Below are 24,652 nucleotides of genomic sequence, written 5' to 3' on the forward strand. Positions count from 1 at the left end.
AACTTGCGCCACTGCTTGACACACATTTATTTTAGCTTTACTCCCGTTCAAACCATGCAAAAAAAAGTGTCCAAGCCACGCCAAATAAGTCACACCCCTCAATGGGTTCCTATGGGAAGATGAAAAAGGAGGAGAACCGGACTGGAGGAAAATAAATGGATTTAGAATTCATTTATTCTGGCATATTTATACTAATTTTGATTGTTGTAGGTAGTGAAGCATATGAGGTAGAAGGCAGTAAACATATAAATAGGATGAAAATCTTGGTATGGAAAAGAAGGGCTAGAAAAGGGAATGATTTGTGAAATGTGAAAGAGCATCGCCACTCAGTTCATCCGCAGCGAGTCTGGCGGAAGCTTGAAATTGGTTTCAGTTGGAGCAGTTAGAAAAATTGCCCAAGTCTGTAAGTGTATTTGGAAAAATATTTTACGGTGGAAAGATAAAAATCATTCTAAATCACACCTGAAGATATACGAGGGAGGTTTCTGAAATGTCTGGTGCTTCTGACTTTACAGTGAGGTGTAAAAATGTAAAAATATTTTGATATGTCACACTGAGGCATATGTCAATAATTGTACCCATATACTGTATGTATAACTTTTGCCAATAAGGCTAGTCATTGCTTTAAAGACATGCTTGGGAAGAGGGCAGTTTGAATATTTAACTGATTATTAGTTTCTGAACTTGCTGGGTAAAAACCTTAAACACAGAATTACAATATTATAATAAAGATGATATTTTACATTTTGGACTGGTCCAAGACAGTCACATCAAAAAGGAATGTGATGGAATGTATATTGTCACTAAAAACTATGACAATTACTTATCTTTTATTAGGAAAATAAAATTATTTAGTACAACCCCACAGATAAGCTTATTCAGTAATGAAAATAAGGGGGAAGGTCTCTAACAGGCAATTAAAATGACTCATATTGCTTTACATTTAGAAGAGTGCCGACTTTAAAGGAAATAAATATTCTGCAACACATCATGAACAATGAAAGATAAAATCACCCTCTCATTTGTCTGCCATTCAGAACATAAAGCCTGCTTACAAGATTACAAAAATTACTACAGTACATTTTAAGGTATCCAAGTAATGCAAATCTTTAAAATGTCAATGAATGTTCTGTCACAATGATGAGCAAATCTCTTTGGTCTCAAATTATATTTCTGTTTAATGTACATGTGCAAAGAGATGGAACCAACTTTACTAACATAAAATACCTCTTTTGTTAACCTCTGCCTAATCCAGCTGTAAAAGAATAATGGCTAAATTTGCTCTTGAAGAAAAATTAACGTAGGCCTGTCTCACATGCTGAAACATACAAAGAACAGAATTTTTCAAATAATTGCACATCGCCTGTTCAGTCTGCATTAAGTGTTTCGGCTTCTCAGCATTGACCAGTCGGACGTGGTCCTAAAACAGCAGTGCGGAAAGCACTGTAGGATGGGCCGGCTATACTGGTTTCAGCTCCTAGATCTAAGCAGATAGCAGCAGCACCAGGAACACCAACACGCTGCTGCAGAGCAGAGTGGGCGCTGCACGGGCAGCCGAGCCGGTGAGCATGAACTCCACCCTAGACCAGGAGCCATTGTTCGGAAGGGGCTGGATGCCGAGGACCTTGCACATTACGTTGTAAACGTCCACCGACCTGATCGGCCCCGCTCGGAAATCCTCCTTAAAATCTGATGGGGGAGAGGTCAGTAAAGCAATCGGGTCGCAGGGCAGATAACATTGGGGTGTGTCACTTTACATGGTAGAATGTACAAGTGTAAGAGCGCTTTACCTGGTCCTTGAGCCAGAAAGAACCCCCTCATGTCCAGGTACTCGTTGTCATATCCATGCCAACCATGCTGCCATCCTTGTTCTCCTGTGCTGTTCTGCCAGTAGGGTAGCTTGGCTTTGCTCTGCGAGCAGAATCGGGTGAGATAAGTGAGATGAGTTTGGCCCGTCTCCCTGACTCTGCATTCATCGCTGGCTCACTCCCTGACACATTCCTTTTCATCCTCGTGAGGTCTAAAGACTCTGCAATGCCATTCAGTTTTGTGATTTAATCCCTTGTGACGCACATGTGGTTGACGTGGGGTGGCTACTTTTTTTGCCAAGCCATTCCTGAAAGGATCCAAAAGAAGGCTCTTGTTTTTAGGCCAAATGGAGCTGTAACATGCAAGTGGGAACGCAAAGAGGGGACCTAGCAGGGGAACTGGAAGGCTGCAGTCATGACATAGCAGCATTATGCTCCATACAGAAATCACTGGCAATTTTGGATAATACTCCATCATAACTGCTAAATATACCTGATGTAAACATATGTTCAGGCACAAAGTTTGCTCGAACTTTAGGGGCCCAAAATCAGTTAAGCCTAGCCTTTTATTGCATTGCACTGTCAGGGGTGAACCTGATCAGTGGTGAAATCGAAAGGCTGAATTGGAAAGACTAACCTCAGTGATGAACCATCCAGGATCAGCAACAAGTGTCAGTGGTGAGACAAACTTTCCTCTTTTGTAGTGATAGCGTTCTGGGATCTCATTTGTCTTATACACTTTCATGTTGTCAACTACCTGTAATGTTCTGTAAATCTGAAATAAAGATAAGGTGAGACATAAGAGGATTGTATGGGGTAGAAAATTAGTTGTGGATATAATTCATTATAACGTCATAGCACACTAGGAGTACTCCTAATTCTATAAAAGCTCTAGGGTGGCTTAATTACATTGATAGCTGGAAATGTACAGCAAGGGAAGACTGGATATATTTGCACTTTAAAGTTTTTATAGTGAACCAGGAAATATTGGTAAGTAACGTTGGTGTCAGAAGCCATGTGGAAAAAAGAAACACTGGCCAATCCATAATTAATATCCAAATACCAACGAAGAATGTAGATAATAAGGAAGAGAGGAAAAAAAGACATCGAGCTTGGCAAGACGAGAAAGACAACACAGCTTCTCAAAGCCAGACCAAACCACAAGGGGTTTTAATACAAGAGCTAATATGGAGAAATGAGACAAGTGATGGGACTGCAATGATGGGGTTGGTTCCCATGACTTGTGTTGCTTGGATAAGCTCAGCCCCCTGTGACTCTTATGTGAATGTTATGAATGAGGGCAATGGTAGCTCAGTGGTTAAGGTACTTGACTTATAATTGGAAGGTTGCTGGTTCAAGCCCCACCACTGCCAAGTAGCCACTTTTAGGCCCCCGAGCAAGACCCTTAACCCTCAATTGCTCAAGTTGTACTCAGTCATAGTTGTAAGTCGTTTTGGATAAAAGGGTCAGTAAATGCTGTAAATGTGAATGTATGAATGAAAGGACACAACACTGACATTAACAACAGGCAATACAAACATGCTACATGGAGAAAATGTGCCAATAGCCATCATTATTAAGCATTCACAACATTTTAAAGGTACACACCATTACCAGATGTCATTAGCAGCATGTGTTTGTGTTCACAAGGTCAAAATATTTTGAAAAACTGAACTTCCCAGCAGAATTGTCTTTCTTTGTGTCTATAGTAACCTTTGATACTGTGCATTTCAGTAAATGCACAGTCCCTGTAATGGCCACACATTAAACTTTAATGATCTTAGAACAAAATCTGAACATATCATTAAGACAAGATACAGAGGCTATTCCTTCACGAACCGTTCCTGTTGGGTTTAGCATTGGTATACATAACTTTCAACTCACCTCTTCAAACCTGGCAGATTTAGGCCACAGACTGACGACTGGCCCTCTGTCCATCATCTTTATGATATGGGACATGTTTATGTACAGCTCTAATTCAATAACCTTCTTCATCCAATTGATATCTGTCATCCCATGGTCAGAGAACATGATAACATTCAACTCATCTTGCATGCCTTTCTCCTGAAATGCACAGTTGCAGTTTCAAACGCCTCACCTCTACAGCGCCCCTCTGGCAATACTTCATATATATGGAAATATAGCTATAGAAAAGCACAAAAAGTGCACAAACCTTGATTCTTTGGTTCAGGGTCTGGAATGCCACATCGAGGGAGCGGACAGCCCTCTGCACCACCGCCGACCCAGGACCATAATGGTGACCTTCCACATCAATGTTTTCATAGTACACAGCTGCCATGTCTGCCTTACCACCCCTGATCAGTACAAATGTACATGTGGGCTGTCTCCAGTCAGCATTTCAAATGGCTCGACCAAGTATATGACAAATGAATACGATAGCAAGATGTATACATTAATGCTTAATTTATACGTTTTGCATTAATTTATACGTTTGAAAGAGTAAGTAGGAGATTTAATTGGCTTTGTTTATGCATATGACAAAATATGCTTATGTTGATGGCTTGACTGTATTAGAGAGGTCGGTTTAGTACTTACTTTAGCACATTGAGGGCATCCTCAAATGCATCAGTTAGGTTCCTTATAGAGGGATTGTAAACATATTCTTCACAGAATGTAGGCAGTACGCCAAGAATCTCCACTTCACAACCTGCTCAGAATAAATTAGTTAAATTAAGCAGTAAATAAATATAGGTTTGACCTGAAACCATGTTTATTACATAGGTCTGTTGTTATACAGGCTTATATCGAATTCAGTTTGGCATATGTATGGCAAAGTTAAGTGATATACTTTTGTGCAATCATCCAGATGATATGGATAATGGACATGCTGAATGCATGTACAAACACACACACACACACACACACACACACACACACACACACACACACACACACACACACACACACACACACACACACACACACACACACACCACTAACCTGGCCAATAGTACATGTGAACTTTCTTGCCCAGTTTCTGCATGGTTACCCAGAGAGGCTCTGAGCCATCCCACCACATAGGTAAGCGACTGTCTGGATTTTCACCAATCAGGAACTCCTTCATAGAGTCCTTATCCCACATGTAATTCCCAGTCATCTGGTGCACTTCACAATGGCGACCTGCAGTGGCAACAGGAAAGATCTTGGCAAAATTACAAGACATGAAAATGGACCTGAAAACTGGGCAAATGGAGAACACAAATCATCTTCCAGCGGACACTAAGGCAACAATCCCTCCATGAACCTACTGTGTGCATTGGATCTTGCAAAGTGTTAAACAATTATGGCCGAATTATAGCAGAATTAATTAATTAGTTAAATATATTTAGTGAGTAATGCTGAGATTTCACTTTATAACTCCCCAGTGTAAACTTGTAAACTAACATATGTCAATGCAGTAAAGTTTATTTATTTATAATATTTTAATGAAAGAGTAATATAAACATAATAAAGATTTTCAGAAGTACATTGAAGACTGGCACATGGCATTAACAGATTGTAGTATAATCAGAAAGTCATCAAGTAGATCTAAAATTCAAAACCTTAATGGATTATAATCTTAATGGATTACATTACCCAGAAAATGTAACTTTACTACTCCTGATCTTTACATGTTCTCTTATTGAACATAGGATATCAGCCAGTCCAGAGTTCCACTTTATGATAAGCCACAGACAGCGATATCTGTCCATCCATGGCCTTATGTTTGAGGTGAGCAAAAAAACACTTCCTGGGGCCTTTGCACCGTTTACCAATAGGGGGAGATCAGGTGGAGCCGGCTGACTCCGGCATACCCGGTTCCGACGTTTAGTCACGGTGACGGTACAATGACAAAAAAAGGCGGTGGGGAAAAAAAATGAAAAAATGATGCTGTGACGAAACAATCTCCTGAACTGGCACATTTTCACTTAAGGCACAGCTTTGGTGTGACGTCCCAATAGAGGCCCTGTGTGAGAGAGGTGACGAACTCACACAGCTCTTTTATCACTGTGGAGAGTCCTTGTCTGGAAAGGCAAGGGCTAGAACCATGTGCTGTACCAGCCCCTTGTACTCAATGGTGCTATTCAGACACTGGTCATCTGCATGCCACTAAAATGATCTGCATTGTCCTGATAATATGCATTTGTTTTACTTCCCATCAAAGCCTGATTTCCCTCCACAAATGAAAACCTGTCTTCATAATGAAAAGTAGAGCAGAACCTCAGAAAAGGGCGACCTTTACTAACACTGTAATTGTGATTAGAGTTTGGCTAGAAAGTGTCCTTACATTTTGTTGTGTCATCTTAACTTTTAAGTCTTTTCTGTTCTAACGGTTTTTAACCTGTGTTTTAGATCCACCTCTGATAATAATTAGGGTCTGTGTACCCAGGCAGATTTATTTCCTGTGTCTTAAAATCCTTAAAAATGAGTGGAGTGTACTGTAGTGAAACAAGACCACACACTACTTACACATTTTTCATGTTCACCATACTACAAAAGTGCTTTAGTAGTTATGAATCTGGTTAATAAATCCATCGTTTTAGTTTGTTATGCATATCTCTGGTTTTGAGATGTCCATCAAATCAAATGTTATGGCACAGATCTTGCAACAGTGAAGCGAAAAAACCTTTTCAGTCTACATTTCATGACAGTCAACACAATGCCAGGTCTTCTTGTAATTATAACATTTTTATGATGTTGGTGTTTTTGTTATGTTGGGGGCGGGGGTTATTACATTTTGTTTTTTGTTTTTTTGCTTTGGGAAATCTTGCTAAAGGCTCGCACGAAATGTACAGCAAATTTATTTGGCTGCACTCAGCATTTTGGCACTGAGACTGCTGAGTTCATCCACCACAACTGACTACCATTTAGTACTTCATTTCTGCATGCACAATCATGAAGGCATTAAGACAGAGCCGAGGGAGAAGAACTAGGAAAGGGTGTTGAGATTTTCCTTTGGGTTCGTCTGTGTTTTGAGAGGGTTGCCATTTATGACATTTTATGCTCCCCAAATATTCTACTGGGATTCTATTGCTTACCCCTGGGTGCAGTTCAGCACCATCTATTTCCCATAGATAACAAACAGAATCATACTCTCTGATCTGGAGAAGAGAATTTTTCAGATACAAGCCTACCACTTTCTTTTGGTGATCTAAGCAATCACAAGAGACCTAAAGAAGTGTGATTCTTCCTTTAAATGTAGAATGCACACACAGTGGTTTTCCATGGTCAAACTGTGTCAGTGGCTGGGACTTTGGACCAACACTACAGACTTCAAGTTCAAGTTCAGGTTCGGTTTATTCGTCACATACATAGTCATACACAGTATAACACGCAGTGAAATGGTGGAGAGTGCTCTGTCCAAACTGAGGAAGAGAACCAGGGGTGCATAGAGAAAAAATATATATACAGATAAATATGTATCTTCTATGTATGTACAAAAATATATTAACAATGTATGTACAATATATGTATATTATGATTATATACACAATGTACAATGTATATGGTTGGGTATATATGTACACCTCTTTGACACTTTGAGACTAGGCTCAAGACTGGGGCCTTTCCTATATTCAAGACCAAAGATCTTCTAAAGATACTTGCTTGGGGTTATTCAGAGAGACATTTATTCTTCTCATGCTATGAAGAGTATCAACTTCACACAAGTTAAACAGTAGTAGTTGTTTTCACTTTATATTCTTTTTAGCCCCAAATCTTCTCAGAGATTTTCTAACAAAATCATTTCCCTTAACATCATATGTGACTCACAGATGTATTTCAATTAAGTATTTCGGTGGTTTCAATCTGACAATGATTCTCTTGCCTTTGATTTTAAAGTTAAATATTCTCTCCTATTGGGTTTGTGGTTCCCTAGGTCACACCACTCAGCTGGACACAACTCATTTCAGAATTCCTTTTGTTTTATGTGCTCTTAACAGTGGACAGACAACATAAATGGCAACAGAGAACAACTGCCATTTCCGCACTCAGCATCTCAAACACATAAGATTGGCTTGCACCTAAAAGCTGTATTTAAAACAACAAAAATGCTGACCGAATCGATTCCATCACCCTGTGCAGTCTATGACATCCAACGTTAGCAATGCCTAGGTCAAGGAGCGGCTTGCGCAGCCATCTTGACCTTAAAGTTCTTGGCTTCACATGTTATTTTTGGTGCTTTTATAAGTGCGTATATGCTGACTAAAGTGCAAATATAGTTCTTGTCCAGTGGGCACATGGGAGTTATTATAAGAAACTACAGAGGCACAACCTCCGACATAATGGTTTTACAACATGCCAACTGCACATATTGCTGAATAACAATAATCAGTGCATAAAGACCCTTCTCTATCCTGGCACCCAGGTGGCGGAATGAACTTCTATATTGAGAGTAGGGGCTGAAATTGAAACTGTATGTCTTCAAATGGAGACTGAAGACTCACCTCCTCGCTGAGTCAATAAACATAATATGAAAATATGCACACAAAAACTGCTGTCTTATTTTCCATTGTAGTTAGGGCTTTATCTTGATAGAATCCTTGACACAAATACCTATGTATTTGATAGACTACAGAGCATTTCTTTAAGTCAGTCTGTACAAAGAGGTCTGCCAAAAGCTGTAGATACAATGTCATGATATGCGTATAATTTTATGGTTATGCTTACCTGTCATAAGCGAGTAATAGTTAGGAAAAGACAGACTCGGAAAGTCTGGCGTCATATAATCCACCTTGACTCCGTTATCCACAATTTCTTTAAATCCTGGCAAATTCTGTAAATCGTGAATGTAATCGTAACGGAATCCATCGATAAGAAACACTAAAAGTTTTCGGCTCACGTCACACTGTCCGGAGACAAGGAGCGAGACGGAAACGATGAAGATGATGATGTGCGAGTTTGCGGGTCTTCTCATGGTGCCTCGTCACGTCAATGTATGGGACTGGGACAGAAGTAAACGAGGACAGGGGGTAAACGAGAACAGGGGGTATGAGGTACATCAGGGGCGGGGTCATCTAAGGCTGCCCGCTAAAGCGTGCACTAGGAAAGTGTTTAAAACACAGTAATTTTACGAGACAATGCTACACTACACTCCAAATAACGTTTAATCGCCTGTTGATAAAAGTTTGTGGAAGGTAAGTTACAAAAGCGCAGCTTGGTTATAGAGAGACTGGGTTATCTCTATAATACTGGGCAATCTCTATAATGAATAGCAAATCAATTAGGTCATTTTATTAGGCAAATTTAAGGTAAGAACTAGATATTAACAGACCAGTCTTAATTTTGAACAAAACGCAATAGTCAAATTCATCATGGTCAAAGTCATCAAAATTCATATTCATACTGACCTTCTTTTCTTTGGCATGCAGATTTAGAAACACAATGTATCGTGACTTGCATATTACCAAGGACGTTAATCAGTGGCCAGATTATTAGGATTTACAACGCAGTTGATAAGATTGACAAACACTGAAAGTTTATATAACACAGTTGATAAGGTAGATGGACAGCAAAGTATATTTATATATTTAATTATTGGATAATGTTTATTTTGTATAATTCTACAATATTAGCTATTACGATAAACCTAACACGCACAATTCTCCACTACTGTCACGTGGTACGGCCCGCCAGTGTAGTGGGAGTTCATTGTGTCTCGTTTGTAACCACACCATGACGTTTAGCGCACACCTCCACCTTGTTTAGTCTTATGTTGTCTGTATTCAAACCGCTCTAGGGGTGTGCTTGGTCGTTTCCTCTGTTCACGTTACCTTGTTTGTGCCATTTGTTCAGCGTCAGTATTCGTGTTCACTGTTTATGTTACGTGTGAGCGCCACCTGTATACGTTAATAAATGTTTGTCAAAAGTCGAGGGAGTCTGTGCGTCCTGCGGCACTCGGGCCGTCACAACTAGACAAGATATTTTATTTTGAATAGAGCTCCTGGTTACGTTGTCTGACATTCCAGGTGGTATCTGGAAATAATTAAACGTTAACGTTTTCCCCGTCAGCTGATTTAGTGTTCAAGGCAAGGGTCGGGTTTCTCGGAGCTGCTGCTATCATCTAGCCTTTGACCTGTTGCTTCAGATCAAACATAATTTGGCCTTAAGTCCCATGCAACACCTGTTAATTGGAATGTGTAGTTTTCGTGAGGGCTGCATAGCGATGGCGTAGCATTTCCCAACTCAACTCACCTGTGTTTGTAAGAACTGAATAACTGATAAATGACCCTCCATGAAATGGTTTCAATTCACAAGGAAGACCGATAAACAATCATATTGTATCATATTATTGATAAGCATAACGTATTATCGATATGATATTAATATGATAATGCAATATCAATTAGATAACGTGCTTGATAACGTATGGCTGATTCTGAAAACCCTGGGTGTATCCCATAGCAACCGAATATTTCCAGTTTCTGCCACTAGGTTGTGCAATGCACCAAATTATGGGGTATAAACGGGGCCATTGATGAATGAATGATAATAATAATAATAATAATAATAATAATAATAATAATAATAATAATAATAATATAGTTCCTTTCACATACTGATGGTTAATTTACAATTCAAAAAAAGAATCCCTAGCCAGAAGTAGTAGTTAAGAGGGATTGAAAGTATTCTGAGAAAAGGTTTTAAGATGGGCTTTTTAAGTAGATAGAGAGGTGTGAGTATAAATAGATGTAGGTAAGAAATTCCAGAGGGTAGGATCAGTACTAAATTTCCAACAATCCATAGTGGATAACGTGAACCAAGGGGCAACTAGCAGACCAGATTTAGAGGACCTCAGTTTGAAAAGATGAGGCATATTTGAGTAGTAGTTCTGAAGGATAGGTGGGTGCTAAGACAAGCAGGACTTTAAAGACTTTTATATCACACATGCTCTGCACCTGGTAACCAGTGTCATTGGTAAAGAACAGGGATAATGTGAGCAGATTTCTTACTGGGAATAAGGAATTTGAGTGTACTGGAGAGAGTACTATACTGGAGTTTTTGAAGGTAAACCATAGAACAGTTGCAGTAGTATATCGTGTAATGAAATCAAGCGCCAGCATGTCGGTATGTTTATGGCAGTGGTGAACAATAGAGCAAAGACTTGTACCTGTGGTACAATAGTGGCCCGGTTTGTAGATTATACAGATTTGTAGACTATATTGTTTTCTTTTTCAGATCATAAACAGCTCCTAGTCTGGCCACTAGGTAGACAAAGGAGCTGAGAGAGAGAGAGAGAGAGAGAGAGAGAGAGAGAGGGGGAGAGAGAGAGAGGGGGAGGAAGTGAGGAAGTAAACTTTTCTAATGACCTTTGTGTTTAGTTAGAGGTTAAGTAATTAACTGCCATGAGGTTGTCATGGCGACCCAGGTGCCATTAAGGTTGTTGGCGAGGTTTGGGCTGTGTTAAGTGGGTAGATACACAGCCTAAGAACAGCAACTGAAACCAAAAGGCGAGAAGGCCACTCCTTTCCTTTCCGGCTACACACACACACACACACACACACACACACACACACACACACACACACACACACACACACACACAGAGTGGTAAGATAATGTTACAACAGCCAGCCGGCACTGCTTCTGAAATCCTAATTCCATCACAGAGCTTGTAAGACAACTGTGTTTGGTTAGGATCATCAGAAGAATTGAATTCTTCTATGCACTGCAACAAAGCACTTGAATGCTTTACATATCTAAAAATATATGAAAGCTTAAGCCAGAAAGAGCAGTTCAGAATGAATTCCTATTACATAGATTTTTTTTCAGCCATAGTTTCAGAAATGCAAGTATCGGCAGTCCATTTCTTTTCGCTTGAGATGCAAAACTGAATCAGTGATTGTTTGTGGGAGAAAATCCAACATGTGAAAATGTGAGGGGCTTACAGCCTGGGGTTGCCACACTGTAATTAGGGGTCGGGCAATTAACTGTCTGCTGTTTCATAGCACCAGACTACCTCTTCTCCTGTCTAAGACCTTTTCCTCTGTCCCCAGCCCTGCCCTGGAGAGTGGCTTTACAGAGGCTGTTGTGTCACAACCGTACCATTTCTGGGTACATTTTGTTCACTGCCATATACAAGATTTCTTCTCTGGATGAGGACTTGTGTCATATGAACACGACAGTGTAACCTTAGTTCTGCTGCATTCATTTAAGTGCATGGTTATTTTGAGAATGAGAGACATGGAGTATGTTCATTATGAAATGTGTGGTTACCTGCACAACCACACTGTCGTGGGGGGTGATATAATGCTTTAATAAATGCCCTTCTTGGAGCAAATATGCAATCTCTAATTTAATCCATGAGTAAACAATATCAGGACTGGCAGTGCTGGTGTAATTTAGATCCAGAGAAATTATGAAACAAACTGTGTTTACCATTTATTGTCAAGAAATCATTTCTTTATATAACATAATCTTATAGTATAATTAGATATTCAATGATCCACAGGATTAAGAAGCCCATGAATGCGTACAGAGACACATTCGGTTAGGTGATCACATGCTTCCATACACAGCCATAGACATGTGCAGTGATGTGGAAAAGTGTTTGCCACTTGATTTTCTGCACACACACACACACACACACACACACACACACACACACACACACACACACACACACACACACACACACACACACACACACACACACACACACACACACACACACACACACACACACACACACACACACACACACACACCTTGCACCTGAGTCTGTTTGGTGCTTTCAGTAGCAAGTGGAAGAAAAAAAACCAACAGCTTCTTTTTTTAAGTGTGTAATTAAAATTGTGAGTTTTTTATATGAGGGAAAAAAAAAGATTGTCACCTTCATTCAACATGACCTAATTATAAGGATAATTTGTGCTTACCGGAATAATTCCCCTTGAAATTCAGTCCTGGCTCGGAATACATTTAATTAAGAAATATATTAGGAAAGGGATTGCTTATGACTATGAATGTATGTTCCCAGTCAAAAACATGTTTCTTCAATAGAGAAAGTAAGGATCAGAACCTGTCAAAATGATCCTCAAATTGCAGAAGACCCTAGAACAGAATGATTGCCAGCTGTGTAGAGGAACTGCATCACTCCCTTCGCAGCCCTCGAAACACTAGGAATTTTGGCCTATGGACAAATGTATATGTGCAGCAGGAAAAAAATAAATGAACTACGCAACACTTGTAAAATGTATTTTTAAGGGCTTTTTTAAAAGCCAACACCTGAACTCTAGAGATACCTGTTGCAGACAAAGCTGTTGAAGGTAGAGCAATTAACTTTAGCAACAGGTTTGTACTTTTTCTTTTTAAAAAACAGTTATTGGGTTTTTTGTTTTTGTGTTCATGGATGCATTTGTCTAACAGAAAATCTTGGCTGAGCATCTAAAACATGCAGAAAACCATCTCGGGGCAAATACTTCTTCACAGTACTATATAGTTACATTTGTTTGTATATACACACACACACACACACACACACACACACACACACATACACACACACACACGTTCACAAATACAGTAGAAAGCATAAAATGTCAATGTAATCTTTCTTAAAAAAACAAACTAAATAAGTGCTCGTGTCATTCATAAAAACATCCACTAATCAAAATCAGGACTCATCGCAGGGAAAGAAAATAATATTAATTAAAAAACTCCCTTTAGACACAACACTATATTGACAGGTTTGGAGATAAGATACTACAGAGACGTTGAGTGCGTTCTTTGGCTACTGGGCATGAGCCACAGCTGAAAAGAAAGTCTTGTAGACATGTGCTCCACAGCTGTGGAGCTAGAGGAAAGAAGAGGCCACCCATATTCTCATTCAGTGCTTTTCTACAAGGTGCTAAAGATGCAGCCACTCATTACACAGTGGCTCTCCTGTATATACACATCCCAAACAAGTCTGGAAACCTTCCTGACAATGGCAGTGTTGGGATCAGCACTGCACTGTACTGGACTTCTCCCTGAATCTAAGCCCTGGAGGTGCACCGAAACATGCATTTTTGCCCGGAATCGGTACCGAGATCCTCGAGTCGCTCAGCCAGCCAGGCGTGTGCTGCGATGTGACAGTTCTGTCAGCTGCGAGATTCCCGGAAGCAGCGCCGCCCAGGTCCCGAGTCCAGCACGGCGTCTCCTAAAGCCAGGTGCACTCCGGCTGAAGCTCCGGATGCCGGCGGCCCCGCCTCAGCAGCTTTTGACAGACTTGGAGACGTCCGAGGTTTTCATAATGACGCTGGCCCGCTTCTCGTGCATGGGGGGCTGGCCGGACGGTCCAGCGGGGTGTACGGAGAGGTGGGACGGGCTCAGGAGGCCCCACGGATCCTCCATGTTGTAGGGGCTTCCGGGAGGAGGGGAGGAAGAGGAGGGGTCCTGCACGGTGGTGATCCTGAAGTTGGGCTTGGATGGCGTGATGAAGGTGGACATGCTGGGTAGGGATGTGCTGCTCAGGACAACTCGCTTCATGTCCACATCCATGCCCCATACCACCGATCGAACATGCTGCAGAGCCGAGACAAGAAATCCGCACGTGCAGCAGAATGTCAGGACGCAGTGGCATATAATACAAGTGGAGCAAATTGCTTAGAACATACAGCATGGCTGATAAAGAACATAAATCTACAGTACGGCCAAACCAAACGACAATATGATTCTCTAATTCCAAATGGTCCACCTTCTGACTGTTTCCCTAAGCACTGCTGCACAGTTGTCTCCGCATAAACTTGCGTCTTGGCAGATTATCTATGAACTTTCCACAGACTTGACACACCAGCGCCGTGTCTAAGCAAGTCAGCTAATCATACTCAAGAATTACAGCTACAGAAACTAGGTTCCTTTATCTAGGTTAGTGTTTCTTAATGGGGATGTGGGGATGGTGCTACCCTCAAGGGCTCGAATACATGGTTTGGGAGGTGGGGTGGGGGGGGGGGGTATTCACCATGCTCATTTCGAAGCGACATTATTTTGGGGTTTCTGTAAGCAGTTTTCATTTTGAAGTCTCTATAATCTAAATTTGACACTGAATTATCATATCAGCTCTTACTATAAATACTGTATTTATATATAAATAATACTGTATTTTATCCTGCATTTACATTTCAAAATCCAAGGATCCCGCCATATCAACATACTTCTCGATCAGAATCTAACATCAACGACAGCTAATCAGCAGGCATATCCATTGTTTTGATATGTTTTACTACCTTTTCTAAATAACACATTAAATATTTATAAACGAAGGCAAACATAAGGCTGTCCTTTAAGGCGTGATTACGGGTGTGATTTCTTTTTCACTCTTTGTTAGCTTTGCAAACAATAAAAGTCTATCAGTAAAATAACGCATCTCTCATGCCAAACAAGCCCAAACATGGGTGACACGTGCTATCTGCATGAGTGGGTTGTTCATCCAAAAAAAAAAGTCTGAGGGCCACTGGTTTAGATCCTGAACAATTTCATATGGAATAAATTGGATTTTGTTGCTAAAACTAACCAAAATCATTAACTTCCAGTGATCACAAATGTCAAAAGGCAGTACTTAAAAATGACGTTTTTTTTACTAAGTTTTTTATTTGTGTTGCAGAGCGTAAGAGAAGTGGGGTAAGTGAAGTGCGCTTCAGCCCTTTGTATTACTCGGCAGTGTTTCTGCCACGTTGAAGTATACCGCTCTTCCTTCTGTTGAGCTCTGCATGATTCATCTGCTCTCTGGAATGCAGAGAAACCTCACACTACCGCCCGCCTGCCCTTACACACACACACACCCACACACCCACACACGCAAACATTCACACAATCACACAACATTTTCTCACACTTTCACCCATCCTCTTTCATATACATACAAACAGGGCTTTTTAAGAGTAGCATACAGTTTAAGCTGATAACTAGCACAAAAAGCCCCAGCAGTGACCCTTCAGCACACTGGTTATTTATTGCAGCTTTAATTGTCATTGCTGCCAGCATTACGGTCACCACAACATTATCACCAGGGAGCAGCTAACTGCAACCCCCTCCAGTGCTTCCTCAGTGCCTGTAAATCAGATTTAAAATGACTGTGATAAATGGCGCAAAACGCGGTGAAACATTCAGCTCTGCTCCCTCAGAAATGAAGCACAACTCACACAGCAGGGGAATTCCTTCTGCCTGTACAGTAAAATTGATACCTGACACAAAACAACCCCAAACCCTAAGCCTTAGTCTCCGAAACACAGACTGCCTGTCCAGAAGCAGAGTCAAACAACAACAATAAATAACACTGCACTCAAAATGTCAAACACAATATGCTTAGTTTACACACTGGCTTCTTAAAATATGTTTGCCTTGGGTAAACAAGTCAATAGGTTGTGTAAAGCTTATAGTTTTAGTGTTTGGTATGTTTGGTATTTGGTATGCAAAAAAGGTCAACTTTTCTCCAAGAACATCTAAAACTGTAGATTAGATGTTCTTTTCTTAGCCATTTTCACTGCATACATTTACTGCAGTCTATGACGGCAACTAACATCATTCCACATGCTATTTTTCTTCTGTTCTTTTTTGCCTTGCATTAGAACTCGGACAGGAACTGAAAACAGGGGCTGAGCCAAGGATTGAGCACACTGACGTCCGTAAACGCATCGGAAACTTCGCTGTGTGGCACAACTTCCTAACTTCAAAAACGGAACTGGGTCCCTACATCCCTATAAATGAGTATCAAAATAGCATTAGTATGACTATTAACTCAGTGTGTAAATAGCTCAGAAAGCTATTGCAGACTTCTCTCTCAATAAAAAATATAATTTAGTTTTATGCACACTTTGTAGCAACAGGCAGAACATGCTTGTATTCATGAGGCATGTAGTACACCACAAACATTTGATTACTTTAATATTTTAGTACATATCCTGGATCAGCTCTGTTTTACTCCTTTGAGTGTCAGGTTGACGATAACAAACAGTACGCTGATCCGGAGTCAGACGCTTTCGGCTCTAGAGACACAAACACGTGCCTGCGAGCATTACAGGAAGCACAAGCACAGACCAAGCAAAGTGGATTCTGGGCATTGCGCTGACATCATCTTAAAGGGAAAGGAACATATTTACTCAGTTGCAAAACTGTTACTGACAACCAGGCTGCTTACTGGATGAAATTACTATACTCAAACTCTCTGCGACCTGCAGTTTTTACCGTCTGAAACGGATCACTCGAAGACATTTTTGAACATACCTCTTTGGAGTCTTCTTCACTCTGCACACTGTCAGTATCGCTCTCTGTGCAAAGCAGGAAAAAGGAGGCCAGAGACAGTAAAAGATTAGTCAGGGACTTCCTGACAGACAGGTTACTGTATGCAAAGAGAAGGGTGGATGAGAGAAAGAATGGAGGCAGCTGAATGAAAAATTAGTTCGACTGCAACAACCAGATCCCCCTTTGTGTTCACACTTTGCACATGGACCAGCAGGGATTGCTTTGTCATGTTCTGTTGGCAACAAGCCAGCGATTATCAGACTTCGAGCAATCACTTCCGCTGGTAAAACAGATTAAATCTAGTGAAACATTATCTGTATAATATATAACATGAATAAGTGAAAAATTTAAATCACTTCATGCAGTACATTTTTCCATCCTATTTGTATTTAGTGATTACAAGGATTGAACTTGTCATTGATCAGAATAAGTAAATCAGGCTTCATGGGTAAATCAGGCGAAACGGGAACCATCTTAATGAAAATACAGAATAAGCCATATAAAATAGTGCAACATATATGTTTATGCATGTTGTGGATTGTCAGGTAAGGCATATGAAGCAACAGCTCGCCTGAATTTGGCACTCAGAACGAATTGGGGAGGGGGGGAAATACTGTTTGGATTCATTTGCACAGCTGCAGTATGTTTGAGTGAGGAACTCTAGAAATAACGCCCACCCTTGAACTTTCAGAGGATCTGTGGGGACAGAAAGCTTACCGTTTAAACACAAATCCACACCCGCCTCCGTTTTTTGCTCTAAGCCTGCTAGAAGCAAAAGGTGGCTGGAGACAGTGTGCCTGCCACTGGCCGTCAGCCTGTCGTCACGACTTTGGACTGTCCCCACTTTTGGTGAAAGTTTACACCACGAGTCGAGTAGTGTGAGCAGATTACACGTTAACTCTTCCCCTCGCCTTGGAGCCCACAAAAGGTGGGGCAGCAGTAGCCCCGGGAGGTGGCCGGAACTGCACTGCCGGTGGCCTGGGTTAGAGTACGGCCGCGTGGTGTTTAACCATTCTGTGCATCGAGCAACAACCAGAGTAGGCACAGTCCGCTGAAGACTTGACTCACAAACCGAAAGCAGCATCTGTGGGGAATCTCTGACGTTTCGAAAGCCTGGTGGCTCGGGAGCGAGCGTTCCACCCGTGGAAGTGAATGCGCGTGCATCGCTTGCCTCGAGCATGCTACTGCCCCACCAGAACACATCGCTGAGATGTCCGAGATGTGCTGTGGCTCCCACAGTAATGGACACTGTAATGTGGAAGGACTCCAAACACCTTTGTGTTGGCTCCTGTGCTTGGAGGTTCTTATAACGCTTATAATGAACGCCCCCGGGTATGATTGGGAAAGCAGTGATAACCACGTCCAGCAACACCACATGACAGGTGCTGCAGCATGTACCGGCAAATGTCAGAATTTTGCTGATGTTTACTGGACATGCTGAGGTTGCTCCAGGAACATCATGTCAGGGCAGCAATAGACGGTAAAAGGTGACAAGATGCAAAGACACACACACACACACACACACACCTCCATACGTGGACACTGGTGAGATCTGGAGAGGGTAGGGGTGGCTGGAGCTTACTGCCTGCTCCTCGTTCTCCGTCACCACCTCAATGGTCTGGCATACCTCGGGGATGACCAGGTGGTCCTCTGGAGGACTGCAGCTAGGCATTTCTGTGGAAGAGAAACAGAGAAGAGAGAGTGAATATAAAGAACATGTGAGGAGGAACTGACAAAACAAATATGTGTATGTCGGAATGTGTGTGTATGTGGGGTGGTGGGGTTCCCAGAGGACACGCTGGGCACAAAATGTAGTCCAACTGGGATTAACTTCATTAGGGTTAATGGAAGGCGAATGCTACAAATAATTAAACTGACATTTCCTGTTAGATAGTGTGGCAAGGCCGAACAGCTATTGTGTGTGCTTATGTATCAGTGAATATCTAATGATTCCACAATGATCTATTTATTTTTGCCCAACCTGTACTATGACCTTCTGGGATTATCTGAAAGGAGATTTAGCATGCAGATAGGAAAATATTAATCAAAGAAGAATTTTATAAGACTCTAGTTAGTTGTTATTAAATATAGTAGAAATCAGAGGCCAAAATCTAGAACTTGGGTTCTGCAAGGGTGAACGCATGAAAGTTTGAACCCTACATCCTTTAACATTACTCTTCCTTTACAAAAGATTTTGGTGGATACGTTCAAACCACAGTGTAAGTCAGATATAGTACAATGCTGCTACAAAATTACTTGTAAGTGTTTAGTGCTGCTACATTCAGTGCTAAACACACAAACTGAAAGCAGGCAAATACATCTGTAAATAAACTCTAATCAACATATGATAGCACCAGAGAGAAGGACAATCGCAGGATCCAGTGAAGCAGGGACAGGTTAGCAAGCAGCAAAGAATAAAGCAAAGAATAATGCTTTTGTTTTTTATCGACCAGGGAATCTTCCACCAAAGAGTGAGTCACACTGTTGAAAACAAGCCTAAAATAACTTGTAGGAACAAAAATGGGTTGGAACAGGCACAGGACAGACTGGAGTAACCATGTCATCCTGCCCCTTCTTTTTGAAGAGTAAGATCAGAACTGCTACACGTTCCAGTGCCACACAATCAAACCTTTTAGATACCTGTTGTGCCCTGTGCGGGGAAGACAGTGTATGTGGATAACTATAACTATCTTCTGCCATACAGATGAAGACAGTGCCTCTACATATGTCTGCCATGCCTTGGTCAACCACAACCTGCTCATTGGGGATCTGGACCTAGGATCCAGCAGATGTGATGGCCTGACCAAGGGCGATAAGGATGCATGTCTGTCACGTGCGCCGAGGGCCCAGAGGTTCACCTGCAACCAACGGCTGATCCGCTTCCTGCTTGACCACGAGCGATCCGGACCCTGCTGTGAGGGTGGAGCCGTTGGCGCTTTCCCAGGCGGAGGAGACTGGGCATGGCTGCTCCTCCTGTAGGAAGAAGGCATGTAACTGAGGCTCAGGGCGGATCATGATGCACGGGCCCGCACTGTGGACCTCCGGCAAGTATTAATCCAGACTCCATCCAGGAGAGTGCCCATGTGAGTAAACGGAGTGTGGCATCAGGTATCGCTGGATCTCAGCGTGATGCGTCAAATGCCAAGACCCTTACCTTTATCTTCACTTCCCTATCCAACCTCTTCTTTCCTATGACAAAGAAAAAGAACCAAAAATTGCACAGTGTGTTTGACCATATGTTGTATAAACCTGTCGTGGAAACATCATTCACAGAAGTTTCCAAAACCCATTTCATCGTGATGGAGTTTTCACTGGACTTTTCCCCTCGTAGGCCAGGCTGTATGAATGTGTGTATCACTGGGGTATCAGTCCATCACTGACCTCTCTTTGACTGTCTCTCGGACGCCGACAGCATCTTGTAAACCCTGAAGGCGTTAGTTCCTTTTTTAATACTCTTATCTTTCACCTCCTCGATGTCCGGTAGGGAGTTCATAGCACAGCGAAAATTCGCCTTCCAAGTTTTCGGGTCAGGCTTGTCTACACCTGGTTGAAATTTGCCTGCACAAATTACAGCACAGACACGTAGGTCCAACATGATGGTGTAGAGTGCATTATGAAAGAACAAGGTGAATGGAGGATGGGTGAGTCAGTCACTCAGTCAAGTTAGTGAGAGGCTGTTTGAAAGGGTCTGTGTATGAGCCTGTGCTTGCATATACCGTACCTGTGTGTATGGCCCAGTTTCGGAACAGAGGTGCGTCTTTCTCCACGTCCCAGCCGTGCCGTGCAGCGTGCATCCACGGGATCTGGAAAATTCTCTTCTCCTGAAAGTGTCGATCGTTCAGAACACCACACATCGTAACTGACATCATGTGCCGCGCATCCGGTGTGAGCATTTACAACAGAGCAGGTTTCAAACGCATTGATGTGAAAATGTGAGAGATATGTGGAAAATTTAAGCGATTCCTGTGGTCCTGGAAGTCAAACTGGTGAAATGCTTAGAGGTACTATGCATGTAAAGCAAACAGTGGCAGAAATTTGTATTTTCAAATCTTGTCTCCTCCTGCTCACATCTTTTGTTAACAGTGCAAATGTGATATATTTAACTGTTTTAAAAAAAACCAGTCTGCCTACCCTGTTGACCCACTTGAGTCCTGGGATTTTACATGAGTTTATCTGCTCCTCCAGCCATGGTCGCATTCGCATTCTCTCCACGGGCATAGTGGGCTATGGAGAGAAAAATGGGGGCGGAGACAGAATCGGAGAGAGAGAGAGAGAGAGAGAGAGAGAGAGAGAGAGAGAGAAAGAAGGCAGGAAGAAGAGACAGAGAGAGAAAGTCATCTGGACTGTGTCATCCTCAGAAAGCTACAATCCTACTCCAGGCTTACATTCCTCCATTAACACAGAGGAAACTAGGCTGAAATGGGCCTGACATACATGACTCAGCCCAATCTATTAAAAAACACTATTTTGGAGTATTGATCCCATTTGCTAATTTGCAGCTATAAACAGGATAACTGTAGAGATCCTTTTAGTGATAAAATGGTTTATGGAAAACAACTGCTTCACCTGATGTGGCTTTTGTTACTTGCACAATGCACCTATTAATCTTGTTTGTAATCAAAAATGTACAAGAGAACACAATATATACAATTCAAGAGCTTCAAATGAGGCAAGCATTTCCATAAATAACCTGAGAGAACCCTCACAATTTAGTTTCACGCTGTATTTATTTCGGACATAATCTCATAACATCTCTGGAGAGCTATTTAGTGTGAATGAAGTTTATTGACTTTCACCAGCCTGTTATAACCTGAAGCACAATTGCCAGTCATATTCAAAAGTGAGCAATATGCAAAGTAAATATTAATAATTCATACATATATTCATACATTTATATACATCATATACTGAAATAAAATCCAGTAATATGAGGATAAAATATGACTTAAAATATAACTGATTATTTCTTTGCATTTCTTGCAGATCATTGCTTATTTTAGAACAACATTAGCAAATCAAGCAATTAAAATGGCTTTGATTGTATGGATAAGTCAACTGATCTGATTCTGTTTCAGCACCTGCCGTTGTGGTTAATGTAAGCTAAACTTTGGGCATGTGTGATAACCCTTTCGCATCTGGACAGTACTTAGGTGTCCATAGTGCAAACAATAACATACCAGTACATTCACTGGCCTGACCAAATATGATGAGCCAGTTCAGAGCACGGATTCTTAAAGTCTGCTTCATTAACAACATAAAAGCTAATGATTCTTGGTGGGCTTTGTACATTACTATATTAACTTAAAATATTAATATTTTAAATAAAATTCAAAACTCACAACTCATCTACCATTAATTTTAAACTTATTTGTTTTAAATAAGACGTACAACTAAAGTGCATTCCTTTAGTGGTTTAAATAATTGAATACTTCACTGTAAATAAGACATTTTAAAGATCAATATAGCCTATGTTGTGTTTCCCGTTTTACCTTTGGTGTACTTAAATCTACTTAAGTAATGGAAGATTGCAGTTTTCCGCTGGCTTCTGCTGATAGGAACCAGAAACTACATGACCATATGTGCATTGGGGGGTTTTAGGCTGGAGCCGCTGCTGTTTCTGGTTTTGACCTCCTGCGCCCCAGGTCAGGAGTCCGTCGTCCCGGTTCAAAGCCCTTACCGCTGATGTTTTGCATTTGAGAGATTAGATCGAACCGAAAGTCAAGTTAAGAAAAAGTCAAGTTAAGAAAAAGGTTTTTTTTCTCGCTTCCAGAAATTCCAAATCATCGTACGTGTGAGTACATGTGCGCTCACAACAGCGCGCCTGTGGCCTAGGTGCTTGCTGCAAATTCGAATATCCTTTAAGTTATAAAGAGTGCGCGTTTTCCACATACAAATAAGTCACTAATTAATAAGATCAAGCGCCATTGCATTTAAAAATTCCGGATTTCCAAATCATGGCACATTACAGCCTACTTTATAAATGACCTAAGAGTCAGTGGAATGATAAAAGGTTAGACCTATAAATTTGGAAAGATTATAAAAATCTATAAATGCACACCCCTAGGTCTTGCGTACAGTATCACAAATATAGCAACAAGGTTTGCCCCCAAATAGCATTACCAGATCTGCCAGGTTTACCAACAGCTACTTTGTGAGTGTGCGTTTGTGTAACAGAGCACATTTAAAGCAATCTATGTAGCCAACATATAAGCCGATTGTTTGTCAGCTGTTTGCAAATATGAAAATGCTAGCTAGTTCGTTGTAACTTACGGTGTCGTCGGTAACCAGCATTCTCAATGTACTGTAAATGGCGATTGTTTTAGCAATGGGCTGTCACTCCAAAGTCGCTGCCTACGAACTGTCAACAGTTCCCAACTTCGAGATCAGCGTGCACCGGCCATTATAAGGTGTCAAGTCATTTCAAAACTGAAAATAAACATTCCCAGATCCCACTGGATGAAAGCATCCAGCACTTTCGATTTTATGTCTATCCATACCACTCAGCACTCTGCATGGCTGTCTTACATCGGCTATACTGTAATCGGCCAATAAATAAGAAATGCGGAAACGTCTTTACCTGCGATACGTGGAAATTCGAACTCGCAATAAGTAAAAAATGTCGCAACTGGTGCCCTGAAACGCTCTCTAATTTGGCACTGTCGATAATAAATCAAAAACTTAAAATGTATTCTATTTCGTTCTCCAGATCGAAAGCAAAACAAGCAAAGGAAACAGTGCTTTGTGGAAATCCCCTCCCGGACTGTTTGGTTGACGTCTGACAGAGCTAGAGGGCGTCGCGCAAAGTTGGACAGCTCACGGAAGTGTGTGTTCATTGATGTACCCCACGCTGAACTCGATTTCATTTTCGCTTCCCTGTGTTTCTCTAGCCTCTTAAAGCGAGAGCAGTCATAATAGAAACTTAAATCCATCAGCAACGTAAACGATGCCGCAATAAGAAAATGCACAAGCCTTATAAAAATTGGTGCGGCCGCTAAGATGCAGCCTTTTCTTGCCCGTACATATTGACATAGCTTTGGCCCACTTATACTTAATAATTAATTAACTAATTAATTTTTTTAGACCATGCGGTGGTGCGCAGGTGCACTTCTTAAATCCAAAGCGGTTCCATTGGTGTGGTAATCCCTGCAACGATCGTAAAAGTTCCTACTTAATCTGAAATGTATGTTTACGTAGCATATTGGTCGCATGGGGAAAGAACATAAAACACATTTAGGATGACTTTTACATTTTTTTTAATTTTTTTTTTTAATAATGATATGATCTTAATATCCTTTCTTTGCTATGTCCTGCTCAGCGTCAAATTTTGGCAACTTTTCCTGTTTTGCAATGAAGGCCATCTTTTTCTGGAACTTTTTTTTTTTAATCCGTTATTGTCATGTGATCCCAACAGTCCAACTGAACTTGTCTTACCGCCTCGCGCGCGAACCTCGTCTAGCCGCACACGCCCAGCAACTCTCCGTTGCCGAGGCTACAGCGCGCGCTCTTGGCAGCAGAATTTGGATACAGGACGTGATGTGCGTGGTGTGGCGCGCGAAGTCGGCTGTTATAGACCCGACACAAGTGCAGCGTTTGGAAAGCTTACTGCGTGCTAGACGTTATGTTACGTG

General features: G+C 41.4%; 2 protein-coding genes across 5 annotated transcripts; both read right to left on the minus strand.

The window, feature by feature from the left end:
- Positions 1-811: 811 nt before the first annotated feature.
- Positions 812-8,769, minus strand: enpp6 (ectonucleotide pyrophosphatase/phosphodiesterase 6). The gene is made up of 8 exons (XM_027016527.3): positions 8,478-8,769; positions 4,770-4,949; positions 4,365-4,476; positions 3,982-4,123; positions 3,693-3,872; positions 2,446-2,583; positions 1,791-1,911; positions 812-1,689 (listed from the first exon to the last, which is right to left on the minus strand). The coding sequence occupies exons 1-8, from the start codon at positions 8,722-8,724 to the stop codon at positions 1,484-1,486; spliced, it is 1,326 nt and encodes a 441-aa protein (XP_026872328.2). The 5' UTR covers positions 8,725-8,769; the 3' UTR covers positions 812-1,483.
- A 3,612-nt stretch (positions 8,770-12,381) lies between these two features.
- On the minus strand, positions 12,382-23,830 carry irf2b (interferon regulatory factor 2b). Of its 4 annotated transcripts, none has more exons than XM_081699130.1 (10): positions 23,602-23,830; positions 22,514-22,703; positions 21,156-21,248; positions 20,746-20,845; positions 20,406-20,582; positions 20,179-20,213; positions 19,883-19,997; positions 18,552-18,698; positions 17,007-17,050; positions 12,382-14,309 (listed from the first exon to the last, which is right to left on the minus strand). In XM_081699130.1, exons 3-10 carry the CDS (start codon positions 21,240-21,242, stop codon positions 13,995-13,997), a joined length of 1,020 nt encoding a protein of 339 aa, XP_081555256.1. In that variant the 5' UTR covers positions 21,243-21,248; positions 22,514-22,703; positions 23,602-23,830; the 3' UTR covers positions 12,382-13,994. The 4 variants fall into 4 exon arrangements, with proteins under 4 accessions (XP_081555256.1, XP_026872489.2, XP_026872497.2 ...); XM_027016688.3 differs by lacking the exon at positions 22,514-22,703 and adding an exon at positions 23,295-23,450; XM_027016696.3 differs by lacking the exon at positions 22,514-22,703.
- Between the last annotated feature and the right edge of the window lie 822 nt (positions 23,831-24,652).

Source organism: Electrophorus electricus, chromosome 16, assembly GCF_041902795.1.
Source record: "Electrophorus electricus isolate QZ-2024a chromosome 16, ASM4190279v1, whole genome shotgun sequence".
NCBI classification, from domain to species: Eukaryota; Metazoa; Chordata; class Actinopteri; order Gymnotiformes; family Gymnotidae; genus Electrophorus; species Electrophorus electricus.